General features: G+C 37.2%; 1 protein-coding gene across 1 annotated transcript in view; it reads right to left on the bottom strand.

Moving 5' to 3' along the window:
- The window catches only part of LOC121383648 (1-phosphatidylinositol 4,5-bisphosphate phosphodiesterase epsilon-1-like), a 154,233-nt gene that overhangs the window by 73,649 nt on the left and 58,774 nt on the right, over positions 1–21,810 (bottom strand). Inside the window, exon 10 of the mRNA XM_041513741.1 lies at positions 11,057–11,792. Within this exon, the coding sequence (XP_041369675.1) occupies positions 11,057–11,792 (736 nt within the window). The remainder of the gene's footprint in view (positions 1–11,056; positions 11,793–21,810) is intronic.

Genomic DNA, 21,810 nt, shown 5'->3' with positions numbered 1-21,810 from the left:
CCTTAACACCATGATTCTCTTTAACCAAACCTTCTTAACACCAAAATTCTCTCTTACCAAACATTCGTAACACTAACCAAATTCTCTCTAACCCAATTAACCTTCCTAAAAGCAGACTTCTTTAACCAAACCTACATGTACCTATAGCAGCGGACTTCTCTAACCAAACCTCCCTAACACCAAAATTCTTATATATTATATTGACCTGTATTGAACAGCCACCTGTCTGTAGAGATCACTTGATGATACTCTCCCAGGTGGCTGCTTCAGATAGGTTTCACTATGTAACTGTGAAAAGAGCCAAAGAATGAGACTCACATGCAGGAATCATCTGAGATATTCACACGGAATCGATAAACCAAATGCTATTTGCGGCGGTACACTTAATAACAATGGAGCTCGAGTGTGACAGGATATTTAGAGCCACTCAATGGCAGCATTTAAATCAGCAGAGACATGACAAGGTAACAGAAATAATCAATCCTATACCACCAGTGACATGACATTTGGCCACACACTATGTTAAACAAATTTTAAAAAAATTCTGCCGATAATAACTAAGTTTAACCTGGTCATTAATAATACATGGAATGATAAATACTTTTTGAACATTATTAACATTCTTAAAGGATAACAAAATCGTTAATCAGCTATGCAATCTGCAAACATATTGTCCTGCTGAGCCAGATACATGTACACAGTCTAAAACTGCTACCGATAGGGGTGGGTCTTATCCAGCTAGACAAAAAAGCCGCTTTCTCACAGTTATTGGGATTAAATATTCCTTGCTGCCATTAGCTAAACCCTGCTTTGATATGAACTGATAATATAAGGTAGGACATAATAATAATAAATTATAAACCCCCTCCCCCAAAAACCCCAAATAAACAAATCAATCAATCAACAAAAAAGAACTCACTCACTCACTCACTCACTCACCCACCCACCCACCCACTCACCCACTCACCCACTCACTCACTCAATCAATCTTGAGGCATTGCAAAAAAGGTCCAAAAGACAAATTTTTGTACATGTATCTCCTATTTTCACCGGCCTCGATGGCGTCGTGGTAGGCCATCGGTCTACAGGCTGGTAGGTACTGGGTTCGGATCCCAGTCGAGGCATGGGATTTTTAATCCAGATACCGACTCCAAACCCTGAGTGAGTGCTCCGCAAGGCTCAATGGGTAGGTGTAAACCACTTGCACCGACCAGTGATCCATAACTGGTTCAACAAAGGCCATGGTTTGTGCTATCCTGCCTGTGGGAAGCGCAAATAAAAGATCCCTTGCTGCTAATCGGAAGAGTAGTCCATGTAGTGGCAACAGCGGGTTTCCTCTCAAAATCTGTGTGGTCCTTAACCATATGTCTGACGCCATGTAACCGTAAAATAATGTGTTGAGTGTGTCGTTAAATAAAACATTTCTTTCTTTCTCCTATTATCAAGGTTCATATATACACATGTATACATGTATATTACTCAAAAATATGTAAATCATCAAGAAAGTCAAAACTGCAATAGTACACAATAAAGCTATATCATCAAGAAAGTCAAAACTGCAATAGTACACAATAAAGCTATATCAGAAAACCTCAGGTCAGTATCTTGAGACACTGCAAAAAAACACAACAAAAAAACAAACAAAAGAGTCCGGAAAACAATCTTAAATTCATATCTCCTAAATTCAAGGGCCACAACTCTGTCAACAGTGGGAAAATTGTCATGAAAGTCAAACTTAATCTGTAAACATTTGCGTATAAAGCTACACAAACATGTATACTCAAACTTTCAGCTCAATATTTGAGGCATTGAGGGAAAATGTCCAGAAACACAAATTTCAGTATCTCCTAACTTCAAGGACCATACATGTACAATGTATGCGTAACTCTGTCAAAAAATGGGTAAATCATCATGAAAGTCAAACTTGATCTGTAATAGTATAATTATGATAAAGCTATACACAAAATTTCAATATCTTGATGCATAGTGAAAAATCTGGAACATTATATGTGGGACAGACTGATGGATGGGCAGGATAGACGGACAGATGGACAAAGTCGAAATCTAGAGTTCCCTCCAGTTGGAGGGATAGAGGACTGATAAGCACATGTTAGGGACCAGTGTTGAACTAACCATATGTTAGACACCAAACAGTGTTGAAATAACCATGTTTTAGACATCAAACAGTGTTGAAATAACCATGTGTTAGACACCACTGTTGAAATAACCATGTGTTACACACCAGTGTTGAAATAACCACGTGTTAGACACCAAACAATGTTGAAATAACCACGTGTTAGACACCAGTGTTGAAATAACCATGTGTTAAACACCAGTGTTGAAATAACCATGTGTTACACACCAGTGTTGAAATAACCACGTATTAGACACCAAACACTGTTGAAATAACCACGTGTTAGACACCAAACAGTGTTGAAATAACCATGTGTTAGACACCAAACAGTGTTGTAATAACCACGTTAGACACCAAACAGTGTTGAAATAACCACGTTTAAGACACCAAACAGTGTTGAAATAACCATGTGTTAGACACCAAACAGTGTTGAAATAACCATGTGTTAGACACCAAACAGTGTTGAAATAACCGTGTGTTAGACACCAGTGTTGAAATAACCATGTGTTAGACACCAGTGTTGAAATATCCATGTGTTAAGACACCAAACAGTGTTGAAATAACCATGTGTTAGACACCAGTGTTGAAATAACCATGTGTTAGACACCAGTGTTGAAATAACCATGTTTAAGACACCAAACAATGTTGAAATAACCATGTGTTAGACACCAGTGTTGAAATAACCATGTGTTAGACACCAGTGTTGAAATAACCATGTTTAAGACACCAAACAATGTTGAAATAACCATGTGTTAGACACCAAACAGTGTTGTAATAACCATGTGTTAAACACCAAACAGTGTTGAAATAACTATATGTCTTAGAAATCAAACAGTCTTGAAATAACCACGTGTTAGACACCAAACAGTGTTGAAATAACCATGTGTTAGACACCAGTGTTGAAATAACCATGTTTAAGACACCAAACAGTGTTGAAATAACCATGTGTTAAGACACCAAACAGTGTTGAAATAACCATGTTTAAGACACCAAACAGTGTTGAAATAACCATGTGTTAGACACCAAACAGTGTTGAAATAACCATGTGTTAGACACCAAACAGTGTTGAAATAACCATGTGTTAGACACCAAACAGTGTTGAAATAACTACGTGTTAGACACCAAACAGTGTTGAAATAACCATGTGTTAGACACCAGTGTTGAAATAACCATGTGTTAGACAGCAGTGTTGAAATAACCATGTTTAAGACACTAAACAATGTTGAAATAACGATGCGTTAGACACCAAACAGTGTTGAAATAACCATGTGTTAGACACCAGTGTTGAAATAACGTGTTAGACACCAAACAGTGTTGAAATAACCACATGTTAGACACCAAACAGTGTTGAAATAACCATGTATTAGACACCAAACAGTGTTGAAATAACCACGTGTTAGACATCAGTGTTGTAATAACCACGTGTTAGACACCAAACAGTGTTGAAATAACCAAGTGTTAGACACCAAACAGTGTTGAAATAACCACGTGTTAGACACCAGTGTTCAGATGACCACGTGTTAGAAACCAAACAGTGTTAAAATAACCATGTGTTAAGACACCAAACAGTGTTGAAATAACCATGTTTAAGACACCAAACTGTTGAAATAACCATGTGTTAGACACCAAACAGTGTTGAAATAACCATGTATGAGACACCAAACAGTGTTGAAATAACCATGTGTTAGACACCAGTGTTGAAATAACAATGTATTAGACACCAAACAGTGTTGAAATAACCATGTGCTAGACACCAATGTTGAAATAACCATGTTTAAGACACCAAACAATGTTGAAATAACCATGTGTTAAGACACCAAACAGTGTTGAAATAACCATGTGTTAGACACCAAACAGTGTTGAAATAACCATGAGTTAGACACCAAACAGTGTTGAAATAACTACGTGTTAGACACCAAACAGTGTTGAAATAACCACGTGTTAGACACCAAACAGTGTTGAAATAACCATGTGTTAGACATATATAATCTTAGAAAGGAAACCCGCTACAATTTTTCCATTAGTATCAAGGGATCTTTTATAGGCACCATCCCACTGACAGGAAAGAAATGTTTTATTTAATGATGCACTCAACACATTTTATTTACGGTTATATGGCATCAGACATATGGTTAAGGACCACACAGATTTTGAGAGGAAACCCACTGTTGCCACTACATGGGCTACTCTTCCCATTAGCAGCAAGGGATCTTTTATTTGCGCTTCTCACAGGCAGGATAGCACAAACCATGGCCTTTGCTGAACCAGTTATGGATCACTGGTCGGTGCAAGTGGTTTTTACACCTACCCATTGAGCCTTGCGGAGCACTCACTCAGGGTTTGGAGTCAGTATCTGGATTAAAAATCCCATGCCTCGACTAGGATCCGAACCCAGTACCTACCAGGCTGTAGACCGATGGCCTATCACGACGCCACCGAGGCCGGTCCCACTGACAGGAGAGCACATACCACAGCCTTTGATATACCAGTTGTGGTGCACTAGTGGCTGGAATGAGAAATAGCCCAATGGGCCCCCTGACAGGGATAGATCCTAGACTGACCACGCATCAAGCAAGCACTTGACCACTGGGCTATACATCCGCACGCTGACATCAAGCAAGCACTTGACCACTGGGCTATACATCTGCACGCTGACATCAAGCAAGCACTTGACCACTAGGCTATACATCCGCACGCTGACATCAAGCAAGCACTTGACCACTGGGCTATATATCCGCACGCTGACATCAAGCAAGCACTTGACCACTAGGCTATATATCCGCACGCTGACATCAAGCAAGCACTTGACCACTGGGCTATACATCCGCACGCTGACATCAACAGCAGTGCTGCTGTATAAAATATTGTTCCAAAACTCATAAATGTTGTCAACAATAGATGATCATTCATGGATCTGTAAAGACCATGTTAAGGTATTTATGAGACAAGTTGAATCATTAAAATTATCCCGTTAAAACTGTACCAGACATTAATAAAGATTCAAACATTTACAATTCCCGAAATTTATTTGTTTGTTTCTGGAGAATGCCACAGATGATCAGTGTACCAAAATGTTTGTTTTGTTTAACGACACCACTAGAGCACATTGATTTATTAATCATCGGCTATTGAATGTCAAACATTTGGTAATTCTCACACGTAGTCAACAGAAGAAAGCTGGTAAATTTTTTCTAATGCAGTATTAAGGGATCTTTTATATGCACTTTTCTAGACAGGAAAGCACATATCACAGCCTTTGTTCAGTTGTGGTGCACTGATTGGAACGAGGAAAAACCCAATCACTTCAATGGATCCACCGAAGTGGTTCAATCTTGTGATGCAAGCACCTCAAGCGAACACTCAACCAACTAAGCTAAATCCCACCCAATCACAGAATTACCATCCAATCAAAACTCTAAAAGGAGACTTTTAATTTTTCAATGTTAAATGAAGACTGCCCTGGCAGAGAATCATGGTACCATGTTTCAGAACTATCTAATCAAAATTCTAGAAGATAACTTTCAAATTTTTAATTAAAAAAAAAACACAAAAGAAAAAAAAAATTATTTAAGCTTTTTAAAATATTACTCTATTAGTGTCTGACCGGCCTCGGTGGCATAGTGGTTAAGCCATCGGTCTACAGGCTGGTAGGTACTGGGTTCGGATCCCAGTCGAGGTATGGGATTTTTAATCCAGATACCGACTCCAAACCCCGAGTGAGTGCTCCGCAAGGCTCAATGGGTAGGTGTAAACCACTTGCACCGACCAGTGATCCATAACTGGTTAAAAAAAAGGTCATGGTGTGTGCTATCCTGCCTGTGGGAAGCACAAATAAAAGATCCCTTGCTGCTAATAGGAAAGAGTAGCCCATGTAGTGGAGACAGCGGGTTTCCTATCAAAATCTGTGTGGTCCATAACCATATGTCTGACGCCATATAACCATAAATAAAATGTGTTGAGTGTGTCGTTAAATAAAACATTTTTCTTTCTTTCTCTCTATTAGTGTCTGGAAAGTGCCCAAGAGGCTCATCAAACCAAATTTCAGAATGATTTAATAAAAAATTAAGTTGACGGATGGATGGATGGATGGACAATGATAATGGACAGATCTCTGACAAATCATTATTAAAAAAGCTCTGCTGATGAACATTATAAAAGCATGCACGGTCAAACAAGTGTAAAAAAGAAAAAAGAAAAGAAAAAAAAAACATATAGTGATAAAAAAATATATCAAAGGTTAATATTCATTACCTACAAAAGAAAATGAACATAAAATAAAAATACACGCAATATAACAGCAATAAAAGTTAAAAGTTAACTTTTATTTTAAAAAATACCAAAAAATATGCAAATTACCTTAAACTGGACAGTATGAAAATCTTGAACAAGAGCACTCATAACATTTCTCCATGTGAACGCTTCACTGTAAACTAATGATATACGCAAATATTTGGTCAACAACAACCTGCATCAGGTAGTATTAGAGGCAACTGCATGTGTGGTCTTAGCTTATTATCTAACAGTGCGGTGCATCCAGCCAATTAATGGGAAACTCTGCAAATGTCACAAACTGCAGTCCATCAGGTGTCACAGCATTGTTCTTTTTCTTGCCAAAGGGTGTTGTCAATAGGAAAATCAATAACGTTCTCATAGCAAAATGATAAAGCAATTCAAAGGCAAATTGTCTCTTACTTCAAACTCTGCAACAATTAAGAACTAGCTAACAGTGTATTAGCAAAGCATTTGTCCATGCAAGGGGACAGGATGCAGCCCAGTGATAAAGCCCTTGTTTGATGTGCAGTCGGTTTGGGATCGATCCCCATTGGTGGGCCCATTGGGCTATTTCTTGTTCCAAACAGTGCTCCACAACTGGTGTAAATCAGGCCGTGGTATGTGCTATCCTGTCTGTGGGATGGTGCATATAAAAGATCCCTTGCTACTAATGGGAAAAATGTAGAGAGTTTCCTCACTGAGACTATATGTCAAATGACCAAATGTTTGACATCCAATAGCCGATTAATGATTAATAAATCAATGTGCTCTAGTGGTGTCGTTCAACAAAACAAACTTCTTCTTCTTTGTCCGAGGAGTAAGAGGTTGTAAGATCTATTCTTATATATAGAAGAGTCATGGTTGTTGATGTGGGTTTTTGTTTTTGTTTTTTACAACTATACTACTAGTTCATAATGTGCAGAAATGATTATGTTTTCATTTTTAATAAAAAGTTCCATATTCACACTTGGAATTATACCTATAGTATAATGAAGGTCTCTTGCTATAGACTGGTTTTCCCTGATTATTGCCCAGTAGTTTATCACGTGATTCTAAACACTGCTGCGCACAGTACTTTAACGTGACTGGCCAATAAACCTGTCTATATATAGAATCCTTCTACACGTGTATATCAGGCTGGTTTCATGACAAAAGTTCCCATGAATGCACACTGGCATGATTTAAATAACAATGTTTTTGCTAAAAACTCATTTGCCGAGATAGCATTAATCTTCTCATTTCCTGTTGACAGCAGGCGAGAATGGTTACTAGTGGAAACAAGATAGTTTATTAACACTGCAGTTGTTTTTTCTTTACTATTAATAAAATATGTTAAATTAACTAAGAAAAACCCAACCCCAACCTGGAAACTGAATATGCACCACAAAAATAATGTAACAAATGCTACATAATAAAGACATATTTTTGTAGTCATATAATCAATATTTGCTATGGGTTTTTTCCCAGTTAATTATCATTCTTGAAAGCTTATACCTACGTACATGTATATATCATCATAACATACCTATCAGGCGCCGTGCTGTGCTGTGCTGCGCTGTGCTGTATTGTACTGTACTAGGTTAGGTAGTACTTTTTTATCTTTACAATCATATTTTGTATTTACATTACCATTCGTGCCAAAAAATGTGTAAATGTACATGTAAGACTTATATTATCAACAGATCATTCTTGTCCATCAATTAAGTGACTTGTATTATGCTTACTACCCGTGTTCTCAAACACTGTCATCTAAATATATATATTCCTGCAGTGCTATCATATGATGCCTTGTGATCCATCAATTAAGTGACTTGTATTATGCATACTACCTGTGTTCTCAAACACTGTCATCTAAATATATATATTCCTGCAGTGCTATCATATGGTGCCATGAGATCCATCAATTAAGTGACTTGTATTATGCTTACTGCCTGTGTTCTCAAACACTGTCATCTAAATATATATATTCCTGCAGTGCTATCATATGGTGCCATGAGATCCATCAATTAAGTGACTTGTATTATGCTTACTGCCTGTGTTCTCAAACACTGTCATCTAAATATATATATTCCTGCAGTGCTATCATATGGTGCCATGAGATCCATCAATTAAGTGACTTGTATTATGCTTACTACCCGTGTTCTCAAACACTGTCATCTAAATATATATATTCCTGCAGTGCTATCATATGGTGCCATGAGATCCATCAATTAAGTGACTTGTATTATGCTTACTGCCTGTGTTCTCAAACACTGTCATCTAAATATATATATTCCTGCAGTGCTATCATATGGTGCCATGAGATCCATCAATTAAGTGACTTGTATTATGCTTACTGCCTGTGTTCTCAAACACTGTCATCTAAATATATATATTCCTGCAGTGCTATCATATGGTGCCATGAGATCCATCAATTAAGTGACTTGTATTATGCTTACTGCCTGTGTTCTCAAACACTGTCATCTAAATATATATATTCCTGCAGTGCTATCATATGATGCCATGAGATCCATCAATTAAGTGACTTGTATTATGCTTACTGCCTGTGTTCTCAAACACTGTCATCTAAATATATATATTCCTGCAGTGCTATCATATGGTGCCATGAGATCCATCAATTAAGTGACTTGTATTATGCTTACTGCCTGTGTTCTCAAACACTGTCATCTAAATATATATATTCCTGCAGTGCTATCATATGGTGCCATGAGATCCATCAATTAAGTGACTTGTATTATGCTTACTGCCTGTGTTCTCAAACACTGTCATCTAAATATATATATTCCTGCAGTGCTATCATATGATGCCATGAGATCCATCAATTAAGTGATTTGTATTATGCTTACTGCCTGTGTTCTCAAACACTGTCATCTAAATATATATATTCCTGCAGTGCTATCATATGGTGCCATGAGATCCATCAATTAAGTGACTTGTATTATGCTTACTGCCTGTGTTCTCAAACACTGTCATCTAAATATATATATTCCTGCAGTGCTATCATATGGTGCCATGAGATCCATCAATTAAGTGACTTGTATTATGCTTACTGCCTGTGTTCTCAAACACTGTCATCTAAATATATATATTCCTGCAGTGCTATCATATGATGCCATGAGATCCATCAATTAAGTGATTTGTATTATGCTTACTGCCTGTGTTCTCAAACACTGTCATCTAAATATATATATTCCTGCAGTGCTATCATATGATGCCATGAGATCCATCAATTAAGTGACTTGTATTATGCTTACTGCCTGTGTTCTCAAACACTGTCATCTAAATATATATCCCTGCAGTGCTATCATATGATGCCTTGAGAATAAAATTAATACACTGTTTTCTTCCTTTCTGTAATCTATTCTACAATAAGACATCAATGTTTCACAATTAATTTGTCCTTTTCAATGAATTAAGAACCTGTTATTGGTTTACATGGAATGGAAACTGAAAGTCAATATACATGTGTACCTGTCCTTCCAGGTGTATATAATCTATGTATGTGTACATGTAGCTATCATCTGGTAACAGACCCCGAGTTGTTTAATTTTGTTACAAGGTATTAGTTACTTACATATATAGGCCTAAGAAAAAAATGTGCGTATCTGGGTACCCAACCCTGCCTTGAAAAAAACAATTAAAGGCCAACCGTAGGCCTTTTTTTTTTCTTTTTTTTTTAAAGCAATTAATATGTAGGTGAAAAGATGACATACGGAACATAAAATGTTTACCTGGACCTGTAGGGGTGAAAACAATTCAAGCCAACCTACATGTAGACTACCAAATTATTTTTCAGCATGTTTCCCGAAACACCTTTTTTTATATTATTATAGACCTTATGGCATGAGATGTAGCTCAGTGGTGTGAAAGAAAGGAATGTTTTATTTAACGACGCACTCAACACATTTTATTTACGGTTATATGGCGTCAGACATATGGTTAAGGACCACACATATTTTTTTAGAGGAAACCCGCTGTCGCCACATAGGCTACTCTTTTACAACAGGCAGCAAGGGATCTTTTATTTGCGCTTCCCACAGGCAGGATAGCACAAACCATGGCCTTTGTTGAACCAGTTATGGACCACTGGTCGGTGCAAGTGGTTTACACCTAACCATTGAGCCTTGCAGAGCTCTGAATGTGCATGTAAAACCCTTTGACCATGACCTATGACCTATGACCTATGACCAAGCAGAGAAAGAAAACATGCCAAATATTTTCAAGAATGACACATAATTGCACAATTTAAAGGGATTGTCCTGACTTTGCAGCCATTGTAAGATGTTTGCGATAACAGAGCCTTGTTGGCGACTACTATTTCATACTAAATACATTTCCTTGTTTAGAATGCCAGTGTCTGTATACTGAATGTGTTTCCGGTCATATACAAAAGTTTGTAGCACTCAGTTTTCACTTTAATTCGTGAATCTGTTTTTTTCATGTGTATAAAATTATTGGGAGGTAAAATCCAGACTGGGCTCCTGCAAGCATTAGGACAACAACAAACACCTTGTAAATATAGACACTGATATTTTAAATAAGAAAATGTATTTAATTTGTATGCTATGTCATCAAAAAGGCTCTAATGGTCGGAAACATTATTTTACAAATGGTTGTAAACTCAGTACTAGTTGTCCCTTTAAGATCTACCTTTATGGCTTCAGCCGGGGTTGGTCCAGTACACCGCTCGTTTTCATAGTACAGTTGCAAATACTGAATCTTCAGCCACTGTAGACGTTTGTCTGTCTGCAGCCTCAGTTTGTGCGTGCCTTCCACCAGGCGGCGCAACCCGTGGTACCAGATTTTGGCCGTGTGTCCAGGAGCAATGAACCACAGCTTGCGATTCTCGGAGAGATACGATCCGTACACAATGGTGATGCAGTTGTTCTGGTGGCAGAGGTCCTCAATGCCATGGCGCTTACAGACGGAGCCCAGATCCACGGCCTCGTCGCCGAGAGTCACCTCTTTTATCACAGCAATGTCTAAAAAACCTTCCTCGAGATTATCACAGATTTCCTCGCTCGTCATGTACCGAGAACACAGGATCTGGGAGCCCGTGTACGCCACCTCACCGCGGAGGATGAAGTCTGGGGATGCCATGCTATTCTTCAGCGAGCTCCAAGGCGGCTTGCGCCAGGTCAGCGTGACATTGTCAATCTCTAGCTTGAGGTAACACATGCAGGACCGCCCCCCATCCTCGTCCCACCTGACCACGGTCGTGCCGTGGTTCATGCACTGCAGCCAGTGGTGATTCAGCTTGGCCACTTTCGGAGTCACAACCATTATCTCGTGGTCACTGTAGACAGGCCGCACGGGCTGGTAACTGTCAAGGTCAAGGTCGTAATCACTGTCGCAAGAATCCTCGTCATCATGTTTGATACAGTGCCTGTAAGTAAAGAGAGATTTGTTTTTAGTTTCAGATGAAATGAATATCAGACTTCTTAAGCTGTCAGATCATGAAGAAAAGAAAACATGAAAAATTATTGAATGTACATTTGTAAGTACTGGGATTTACCCAGGATATTTTGCCATGTCTCCATGTCTGATGGGATTGGGAAAATTAGCATAAGTAAATCATACTTGGGATATTTTTCAAGCCACTGAATGATGCAGTGCATGCACCCCTATTGAGTTAATGTATTACAAAAGACATGACTAAATATATATATTGGGAATATTTAGTAGAGAAATTGGGAATTTTTAGCACCACTTTCATTTGAGAAGGGGCCTATGTTCGGACACACAGTACTGCATATGGTGGAAAACAAATAATCCAGAAATCCATGGACTGATAAAATATTTGTTCTTATTTGAAATATAGTATTTTGTACAGATTAGCTGCTACTTTGTTAGATATGTTAGTAGTACATGCATTCCTTGTACTAAAATAAAACAGTTTTTTGTCAAAGTGATTATTTATTCACACCAGTTTCACCTGTATTTTTGTACAATATAGGAATGCACCACTTTCCACACGACCAAAACAATTAATCTTAATGAAATTATGTGCGCTTAATTATCTGTATTATTTCTTGAACCCGATTCAGAAGTCTTTTAACACTGTAAATTGTAAAACTGAAAAGTCTACAAATTTCAAATTGGAATATGTTCTATGAATGCTTGCATAATTAAACAATTTTGTCTTCTTGGACAATATAAATTACATTATGTTTATGATATATACAAATATCTTACAGGTAATGCAATACATGTACATGCATATACACAGAGAATAACTAGTTAACGATGTCGGATATCTCCTTTATCTTGTGAAGGTAAGAATGGGAAATTCTGCGAGGCTCTGCTGAGTGGAATTTCTCATTTGGCCTGAGCAGGATAAAGCAGATATCCGACGTCATTAACTAGTTATTATCTTTATCCTGCAGACCATAAAAATTAAGGGGAAAAGCTATTATTTCTGTTATTTCAACCACATTGTGTGATAACCTAGAGGTCAAATGAGCAATTTTGTAATGTAGTTATGCATGTGATATCACAGGTGTGATGTCAAAAGTCTGTTTATTTGAATGGTTTGAAATTCTGTCATGGCCAATGCGGAGTGGCAAATTCTATGTGAAAAACCCCGCAAAAAACCCAACATTTACAGTCAGTCAGAAAAAGAGGGATTGCCCGTCAAGACTGGTAGTTGCATTTTTTTAACTCGTCCATCAGAATTTAGTGAGCGGGCGAGTCCTTTCTGCACCCCTGAAGAGGATTCCACTCACTGGCATTATATTAATTATATCAAATAAATAACTTCACCCATGGTGTATTATTTAGGATAATCACCGATTCCATGTGCATTAATGATATAATAAACTACATATCAACGTTCCCTGACCCTGGTATGTGAGCTACAGTAGATATGGTATATGATGGTCTATGGGTTTGGTTTCAGTTACAATGCATGTGGTGCTTCTACAAACACCATGACAACCAGAAACACTTTTTGCTAGAAAGAAATATATGGGTATGCATGGCGCTATGGAACTGAATATTTACATGTACATGTATTTACATGTACAATATGTGTTCTGCTTGGACCTGCAGACCCCCAGAAAGAAAATGGGTTAGGTTTAGGGTTAGGGTTAAAAAAATCATACAGTAATGATAAGAGTTGGGGCGGGACATAGCCCAGTGGTAAAGCGCTCGCTTGATGTGCGGTCACTATTTCTCGCTCCAGCCAGTGCACCAAGACTGGTACATCAAAGGCCGTGGTGTGTGCTATCCTGTCTATGGGATGGTGCATATAAAAGATCCCTTGCTGCCAATCGAAAAGAGTAGCCCATGAAGTGGCGACAGCAGGTTTCCTCCCTCAATATCTGTGTGGTCCTTAACCGTATGTCCGACGCCATATATAACCGTAAATAAAATGTGTTGAGTGCGTCGTTAAATAAAACATTTCCTTCTTCCTTGTTAAGAGTAATTAATTTTGTCAAAAGGTTAACTTTTAAAAAATAATATCTGCAAAACATTTGGGTATGACGCCATACCTGTTTTACCCTCTGGCAGAAACCCTGCTTTGATATGTTAAAATCAGGCAAAGATATTCTAAGTAGCATGCAACTGAATAATGAAAAAGCTGTAATGGCCAAACATATTCAACACTACTTAATTACTGCCTTTTATTCTGCAACCACCGTTTCTATTGATAGAATATGATGACAGATAAAGCAAAGTCATAAACTGCTACTAGCAGCTAGAATATGACTTTTGATGTCACTCATGTGACATCACATGCATAGTCTTCATGTACATTACAAAATGGCTCATTTGACCTCTAGGTCATCGTACAATGTGGCTGAAATAACAGAAATAATAGCTTTTCCCCTTAGTTGTTATGGTCTGCAGGATAAAGATAATAACTAGTTAATGACGTCAGATATCTGCTTTATTCTGTTCAGGCCAAATGAGAAATTCCATTCGGCAGAGCCTCCCAGAATTTCCCATTCTTACCATCACAGGATAAAGCAGATATCTGATGTCATTAACTAGTTATTCTCTATTAATACATATTATTATATATGTATGGCTATACAATCTGTCGTCAAAGAATAATAAACAACAGTATATTTTTTTTTTTTTTTTTTTTCTCTTTCACAATTTAGACCAATAGTCCAGTCTGTAAGATAAAATGAGCTGTTTTTTCCAGTTCGCCTCTCTTTCCATAGAGTTTGGTGTGTATGGCAGTTTCGATTGGCCACTCAGCTTGTCTCAGGTCTTGATGAATTGGACACGCCTGTAAGATGTGTTCTGCTGTTTGGTCTTCCAGGCCACAACTGCAGGTTGGTGTTGCTGCAAGTTTAAACTTTCTGAACATGTGAGCATTCAGTCGGTTGTGGCCTGTCCGGAGTCTCAACAGAGTTACTTGTTCCAAGCGACTGAGAAGGTGGTAATCATCTTGTTCTGTCCTGGGTCTGTTGGCTGCCTTTATCAAGGTTTTCTTCTCTGAGAAGCTAATGTTGTTGCTGGGCTGTACATGATTAGCTCCTAGCTTGGCTAGCCTGTCTGCTTCCTCATTTCCTGGAATCCCACAATGTGCTGGGATCCACTGTAGAGCTACTCGTCTTTCCTTTGCTACCTCTTGCATGGCTTCATTCAGGTGAGGAAGTTTTTCCCCTTGCAAGGCTTGTAGGACTGAGAGAGCATCTGTGAGGAAGACAACTTGTTGACAGTCTTCTTTTGCATCCTTGATCATTGTAGCAGCCTGAATAAGTGCATGGGTTTCTGCATTGTAGTTGGAACTGTGGGTGCCGGTTGGTACTTTTGCAGTTAGGGTATTTCTTGAAGGGAGCTTGATAAATATGCCTGCCCCTCCATTGGCCACAGCATTTGTTGACGAACCATCAGTGTATGCATGGATCCAAGATTCTTCTGGGTACCGGTCACTGATCATAGCCATTGCCAGTGACCGTTTGACCAGGTCGTTTTGGGAGTCTGCTGAAGCTAATTGTGGGACAGACATGCTGATCTGTAGATTGGCTTGTTCATCATTCCATGGTTGTGGAAGATATGTTGGGCAAAATGGAAGTGTCTTTGGTAACGGGTTAGCTTGGTGTTCTCTAGTAAGTCTTCTGCTTTGGTGGATGAAACTGCTACGTTTGAGACGATTCTTTGTCAGACCATCCATTCTTTGTTTCATTGGATGACTGGGCAGGTACCTGAATTTCTCTGCCTGGATCATGGTCTTGGCATCTCTCCTCTCACCAAGGGGTTGTATTGCTGCAGTTTTTTCCATGTCTTTAATGGGTGTAGACTTCATGGATCCCGTTATGATTCGCAGAGCTTGGTTTTGAACCTTGTCTAAAGCTTGCTGGTTGGTCTTTGCAGTGGTTGACCAGGCTGATGAACCGTATTCAAGATGCGGCCGTACAGTTCCTTGATATACTCTCTTGAGGATTGTCTCATTTGCTCCCCAGCTAGTTCCTGCTAGTTTCCGCATGATGGCTAATTTGCATCTGGCTTTTGTCTCTGCCTTTTGAATATGTGGTTTCCAAGTTTGTTTCTTGTCGAAGGTGACCCCAAGGTATGTTACTTCATCTGCATGTTTCAGTGGAGTGTTCCCAATTTTGATTGTTCCTGCTTTTTTCTTTGGTGATAGAGTGAAGAGTGTGGTAGAAGACTTGTCTTTATTGATAGCCACACACCATTTTTCTGACCAGGCTGTCAGGTTGTCTGCTGCTATCCGCATTCTGTAGGTGGCAGTAGTGGCATGCTCTTCCTTGCACCACATCACCAAATCATCGGCATAAAGGGCAGCTTGTATTCCATTGGGAAGTTCCTGCACAAGGTCATTGATGAAGATTAAGAAAAGTGTAGGTGATAGGACTCCTCCCTGTGGGACCCCATGTCGCAAAAGTATTTTCTTGCTTTCTTTTCTGTCAACTGTGACCCTTGCTCTACGGTTGTGAAGATATGATCGGATCCACGCAAGCATGTTTCCAGATATGCCGCTTCTCTGTAGCTTGACGATGAGGCCATCCGTCCATACTTTGTCAAATGCCTTTTGCAGATCTATCCAGGTGGCTAACACATGTTTTTTTTCTTGGAATGCATCTTCAACTTCTTGAGCAAGATATGCTGTTTGGTCTTCAGTGCTGTGAAACTGTCTGAAGCCTGACTTTTCAGGGGACAGGATGTTCTCAGTTTCCAGATACCATTGTAGGCGTTGGTTGATTATCCTCTCCACTGTCTTAACAACACAACTGGTTAGGCTGATTGGACGGTAGCTTTCAGCTTTTTTTCGGTCTTTTCCTTTCTTGTAAATAGGGATCATAGTAGCCTCTCTCCAGATTTGTGGAAGTATATTAAAGGTTATATTAATTAGAAAGCTGTGCAAAACTGTCCAGAGATACAGTCTTATATATCCTTCTGAAATTTTGACCCTCACATGTTAACGTTTTTTTTTTTTTTTAATTTCTTGTTGTATGACACTGATATTTACTAGGCTTTTCTTGCTATGACGTAAAACCGCATTTGGAGCCAAAATGTCGTCACGCATGAACTAGGAAGTGTATTCTGATTTCAATTTAAATACATGTATGTCCCTTATTTCAGTATAAAATATACCCACCTTTTCTGTGCAATTAATGCTTTAAAAAAAGAGAAGAAAAAAGAAGAAGCCACATCACCGTATCAATTCTGGAACTTTGGTCTGACCAGAGACCGACTTTTTTTTTGTTTGCCTTATACACTCATATCAAAAAGAAAGCAAGGACTATGAAAAACAAATGATGAAAAGATAACAATGTAACAATGCTGGATCACACTACCTGTGACAAACTGTTATATATAATTACAAGCTTTCCACGGTTATATAATTTAATTTTTTCTGATTGGACAATGTAGGTAAACAAACTTAATGTTATTCTTCAGTAAACCTCAGAAAATGATCTCATTATAAGTCAAATTGGATGACATTACATAAAACAGATCAAGCAAAGGATGTTTCACACTAATTTATGTGTCTAATTTTAAAGGGACATTAATGCTGATTTTGCTGCAGTTTCTAAGATGTTATCGACTAACAGAGACTTTTTAACAATTCTAATTACATATCAAATATATTTTTCTGCATAAATTATTAGTGGCTGTATATTAAACGTGTTTCTGATCGTGCTAATATTTCTACTAGGTTAAATTTTATCTTATTTCCTGAAATGTTTTAGTTTAGTTGTAGAACTACTTTATTAGCCGGAAACATCTTACAATAATGCAGCAAACTCATGAACTTTAACTACATGTGCATGTTGTGTTGTTTGCTACATGATTTTATGCACCTTGAGAATGTTATACATCAATATATTCACCCAAAAAATTACATACAATTCTTATACGCACAAAAACATGCATATATACACACATATGCCCACACATGTGCACATATGCACATTTGCATGCATATATATACACACATTTGTCTGTTTATTTAGCGTGGGATTAAGCTCAGTTGGTTGAGTGCTCGCTTGAGGTGTTTGTGTCGCAGGATCAAACCAACTCGGTATATCCATTCAACTGACTGGATTTTTCTCATTCCAACCAGTGCACCACAACTGGTCAAAAGCCATGGTATGTGCTTTCCTGTCTGTGGGAAAGTGTATATATAAAAGATCCTTTGCTGCATTAGGAAAAGTGTAGCAGAATTCCTCTGATGACTATGTGTCAGAATTACCATATATGTTTGACATCCAATAGCCGATGTTAATTAATCAATATGTTCAAGTGGTGTCATTAAACAAAACAAATTTTAACTTGTGTATGTGTGTGTATGAGTACATGCAAACATAACACACACACACGTGCACAGGTGTGTGTATTTGTATGTGTGCATGTGTGTGAAAATGTATGCATATTTGCATGCTTTTGTGCATGTATGCATATGTCGGTATATATGGAGGGGAATTTTTATAGCAAAATAATACTAAATAGAAAAAGAGTAACACCAAGGAATGAACAGTAAACCTTTTGACTACCGTACTTCTTTGTCTATAAGGCTTCAGTTCAGTATTTTTGATTTATTGAACAGATACAAGGCTTCGCTTTGACAAGATATATTAATTTAACCTAAATATTTCAACCAATCATATATCATGTTACATGAGATGAACACATGGACAGGTAAAAATCAATGAAAGAATATAGGACACAGAACATTTTCTTCAGTGATCAACCCAAACATTTTGTAAACTTTATTGTATTGCATCAAATAATTAAATTCTTTATACATGTAAATTGATATGTGATAATGTGCTTATTATTTACTAATCTAAAGTGATAATTCTGTATTACTGTTTCTTAATTTTGTGAACAGTCTTTTTCCAATGAACCAGTTACTGTTATATAAATCTAAAACTTGAAACGCAATTTGAGATGAAATAGAAGACATAGTTTAGTTCTGTAAACAATATTCCAATGTGTTGACTATTCAATGTGTTATGAAGCCAGAGAAAACAAAACAACTTAAAAAAAAAAAAAAATACTACAGTGCATCATATGACAATCATAATTTCTGTCAAAATTTACATTACCGTAATATGTGAGAGTGCGCATTTTCTTGTAAAACTTACATTAATGTATTATCAGTAAATTATGATGGTTAAAGGTATACAACAACTGGACGTAAGGTTCTAACAATTCTGAAAGGAAAGAAATATATTTAGTGACATTGTTTAATGAATTAGTAAATATAACCATAGATGTGACAATTAGCTAAGTTTTTAGTATACAATGTTCAGTGGAAAGAATGCGAATGGTTCTTTATCATCATGAAATCAGTTATTATATACATGTATCAACAAACACAGGATTCAATTTACAAAGCCTGTTTTTCTAAAAGGCAGGTTTTTAAGCATTGTAAATATATTCAGTTATATGTTTTTCTAAAGGCAAGTGTTTAAGCATTGTAAATATATTTAGTTATGTTTTTCTAAAAGGCAAGTGTTTAAGCATTGTAAATATATTTAGTTATATGTTTTTCTAAAAGGCAAGTGTTTAAGCATTGTAAATATATTTAGTTATATGTTTTTCAAAAAGGCAAGTGTTTAAGCATTGTAAATATATTTAGTTATATGTTTTTCAAAAAGGCAAGTGTTTAAGCATTGTAAATATATTTAGTTATATGTTTTTAAAAAAGGCAAGTGTTTAAGCATTGTAAATATATTCAGTTATATGTTTTTGTAAAAGGCAAGTGTTTAAGCATTGTAAATATATTTAGTTATATGTTTTTCTAAAAGGCAAGTGTTTAAGCATTGTAAATATATTCAGTTACATGTTTTTCTAATAGGCAAGTGTTTAAGCATTGTAAATATATTCAGTTATATGTTTTTGTAAAAGGCAAGTTTTTAAGCAATGTAAATATATTTAGTTATATGTTTTTCAAAAAGGCAAGTGTTTAAGCATTGTAAATATATTTAGTACATGAACATATGTATATAAGACAAAAACAGCCTTAGTAAATTTGGCCCATGGCGATAGCACCACTGACAGTGTATGATATAATGCTTTTGTTCAGGCGAGAATATAGCAAACATCTCATCACTTTGTATAAAGGGATCATCCTCTGCATATGTATAACAGCTAGTCAATTAACACTCATATTTATGCCTACAGCTTACAAATGGTCTTGGGGATTGTCAAGTACATATTCATTTCCTTTTCTGACTATTACTTTCTGAGGAAACCCATTTACTGACTGAACTACAGCTAATAAATATGATTTAGGTATCCTCTGTTGAGCATTCACGAATAAAAGATTGAAACATACAATATCTGTGTACTGTGTGTGTTATTTGTGTAAATGTGTGTGTGTGTGTGCGCACATGTGTGTGTATGTATGTGTGTGTGTGTGTATGTATGTATGTATGTATGTATGTGTGTATGTGTGTGTGTGTGTGTGTGTGTGTGTGTGTGTGTGTGTGTGTTTGTATTGTGTGTATGTGTGTTTTTATATGCATGTGTGTGTACGTATGCATATATATGTTTGTATATTGTGTTTATATGCATGTGTGTGTACTGTTTGTGTACGTGTATGTGTGGTGGGAAAGGGGGCATGCATGCATTTTATTTTTTTAATTGAAAATAGGGTCTAAACTCAATCAGTTAGATGGACTGTCCTACGTTTACTGCCAGCGTAGGATGATTTCACCTAATAACATTCTTTTAATGACTAATGTTACATACTAAATACAGTCAATCCTCTCAAGACAGGACCCTCTATAAACCGAAATTCCCTCAAACCTGGATGTTTAACAGAGTCCGTTTTTAAAAACCAGAACAAAACTTAACCTCTCTAACCGGATCCCTCATAAAACCGGACATTTGTCTTTGTCCCAAGGGTGTCCGGTATAGAGGGGTTTCACTGTATAATTTCTAGTTTAGTGTTTCTTGTCATCCTAAGTGTTTGTAAGTCTATAGCCCAAACTGGATTAATGTTCACCAGAATGGAGTCCATATATTTTTCAATATGTTGGTTTTTATTACAGCACGTTATAAAATGTCCTTGTACCAATGTGACTCTGGTAAATTTTCTCTGCCTTTGTTATTTCACTGCACCTGATGCTGAAAACCATTTGACTAACTTTCTCACCAAAAACCAGCTTGTTTTTTTAAAAAGAAATTTGACTACTATTTTCTCAATCTCATTATTATGAACACTATATTAAAAAAACACCCCAAAAATCCCAAACAAAACAAATTTCTTACATTTAAGTTGAGGTGATATTTCATTGAAAGATCATACGACTATATATAATTAATAATGAATTAAATTTTGATACTATGCATGCATACCTGTGGACATGCATACTCGCTCAATGTGTGGTCAGTCTGGGATCGATCCCCGTCGGTAGGCCCACTGGGCTACTTCTTGTTCCAGCCAGTGCTCCACAACTGGTATATCAAAACCTGTGGTATGTACTACCCTGTCTGTGGGATAGTGCATATAAAAGATCCCTTGCTGCTAATCGAAAAGAATAGCCCATGAAGTGGTGACAGCGGGTTTTCTCTCTCAATATCTGTGTGGTCCTTAACCATATGTCTAATGCCATATAACCGTAAATAAAATGTGTTGAGTGCATCATTAAATAAAACATTTCTTTCTTTCTTTGTATACCCAGTATGATGCTTATGTATTCTTTTTATTTCAATGATTCTTAACATACATCTTCCTTTTAGAGACTGTTAGAAATCAATTGAAGCTACTGCAGCTGAGCTATTTTAAGCTGACCAAAATTTGGTCTTGACCCAGACTTTGTAGGGCAGTGGAAGACATGTTTATGACATCTAGGTAAACTTCCTTGTGTGAATGTTGAAGAGTTTAATAGTCTGATAAAGCCACACAAGTCTATAGGAACATTGGATTAATAATTGCAACCAGAGCAGATGAACTTTTGCTGTATGGAAACACT

The sequence above is a fragment of the Gigantopelta aegis genome, chromosome 10 (genome assembly GCF_016097555.1).
Source record: "Gigantopelta aegis isolate Gae_Host chromosome 10, Gae_host_genome, whole genome shotgun sequence".
NCBI lineage: Eukaryota > Metazoa > Mollusca > Gastropoda > Neomphalida > Peltospiridae > Gigantopelta > Gigantopelta aegis.
The sequence above is the reverse complement of the archived record's forward strand: the minus strand, read 5'-3'. Positions and strand labels throughout refer to the sequence as shown.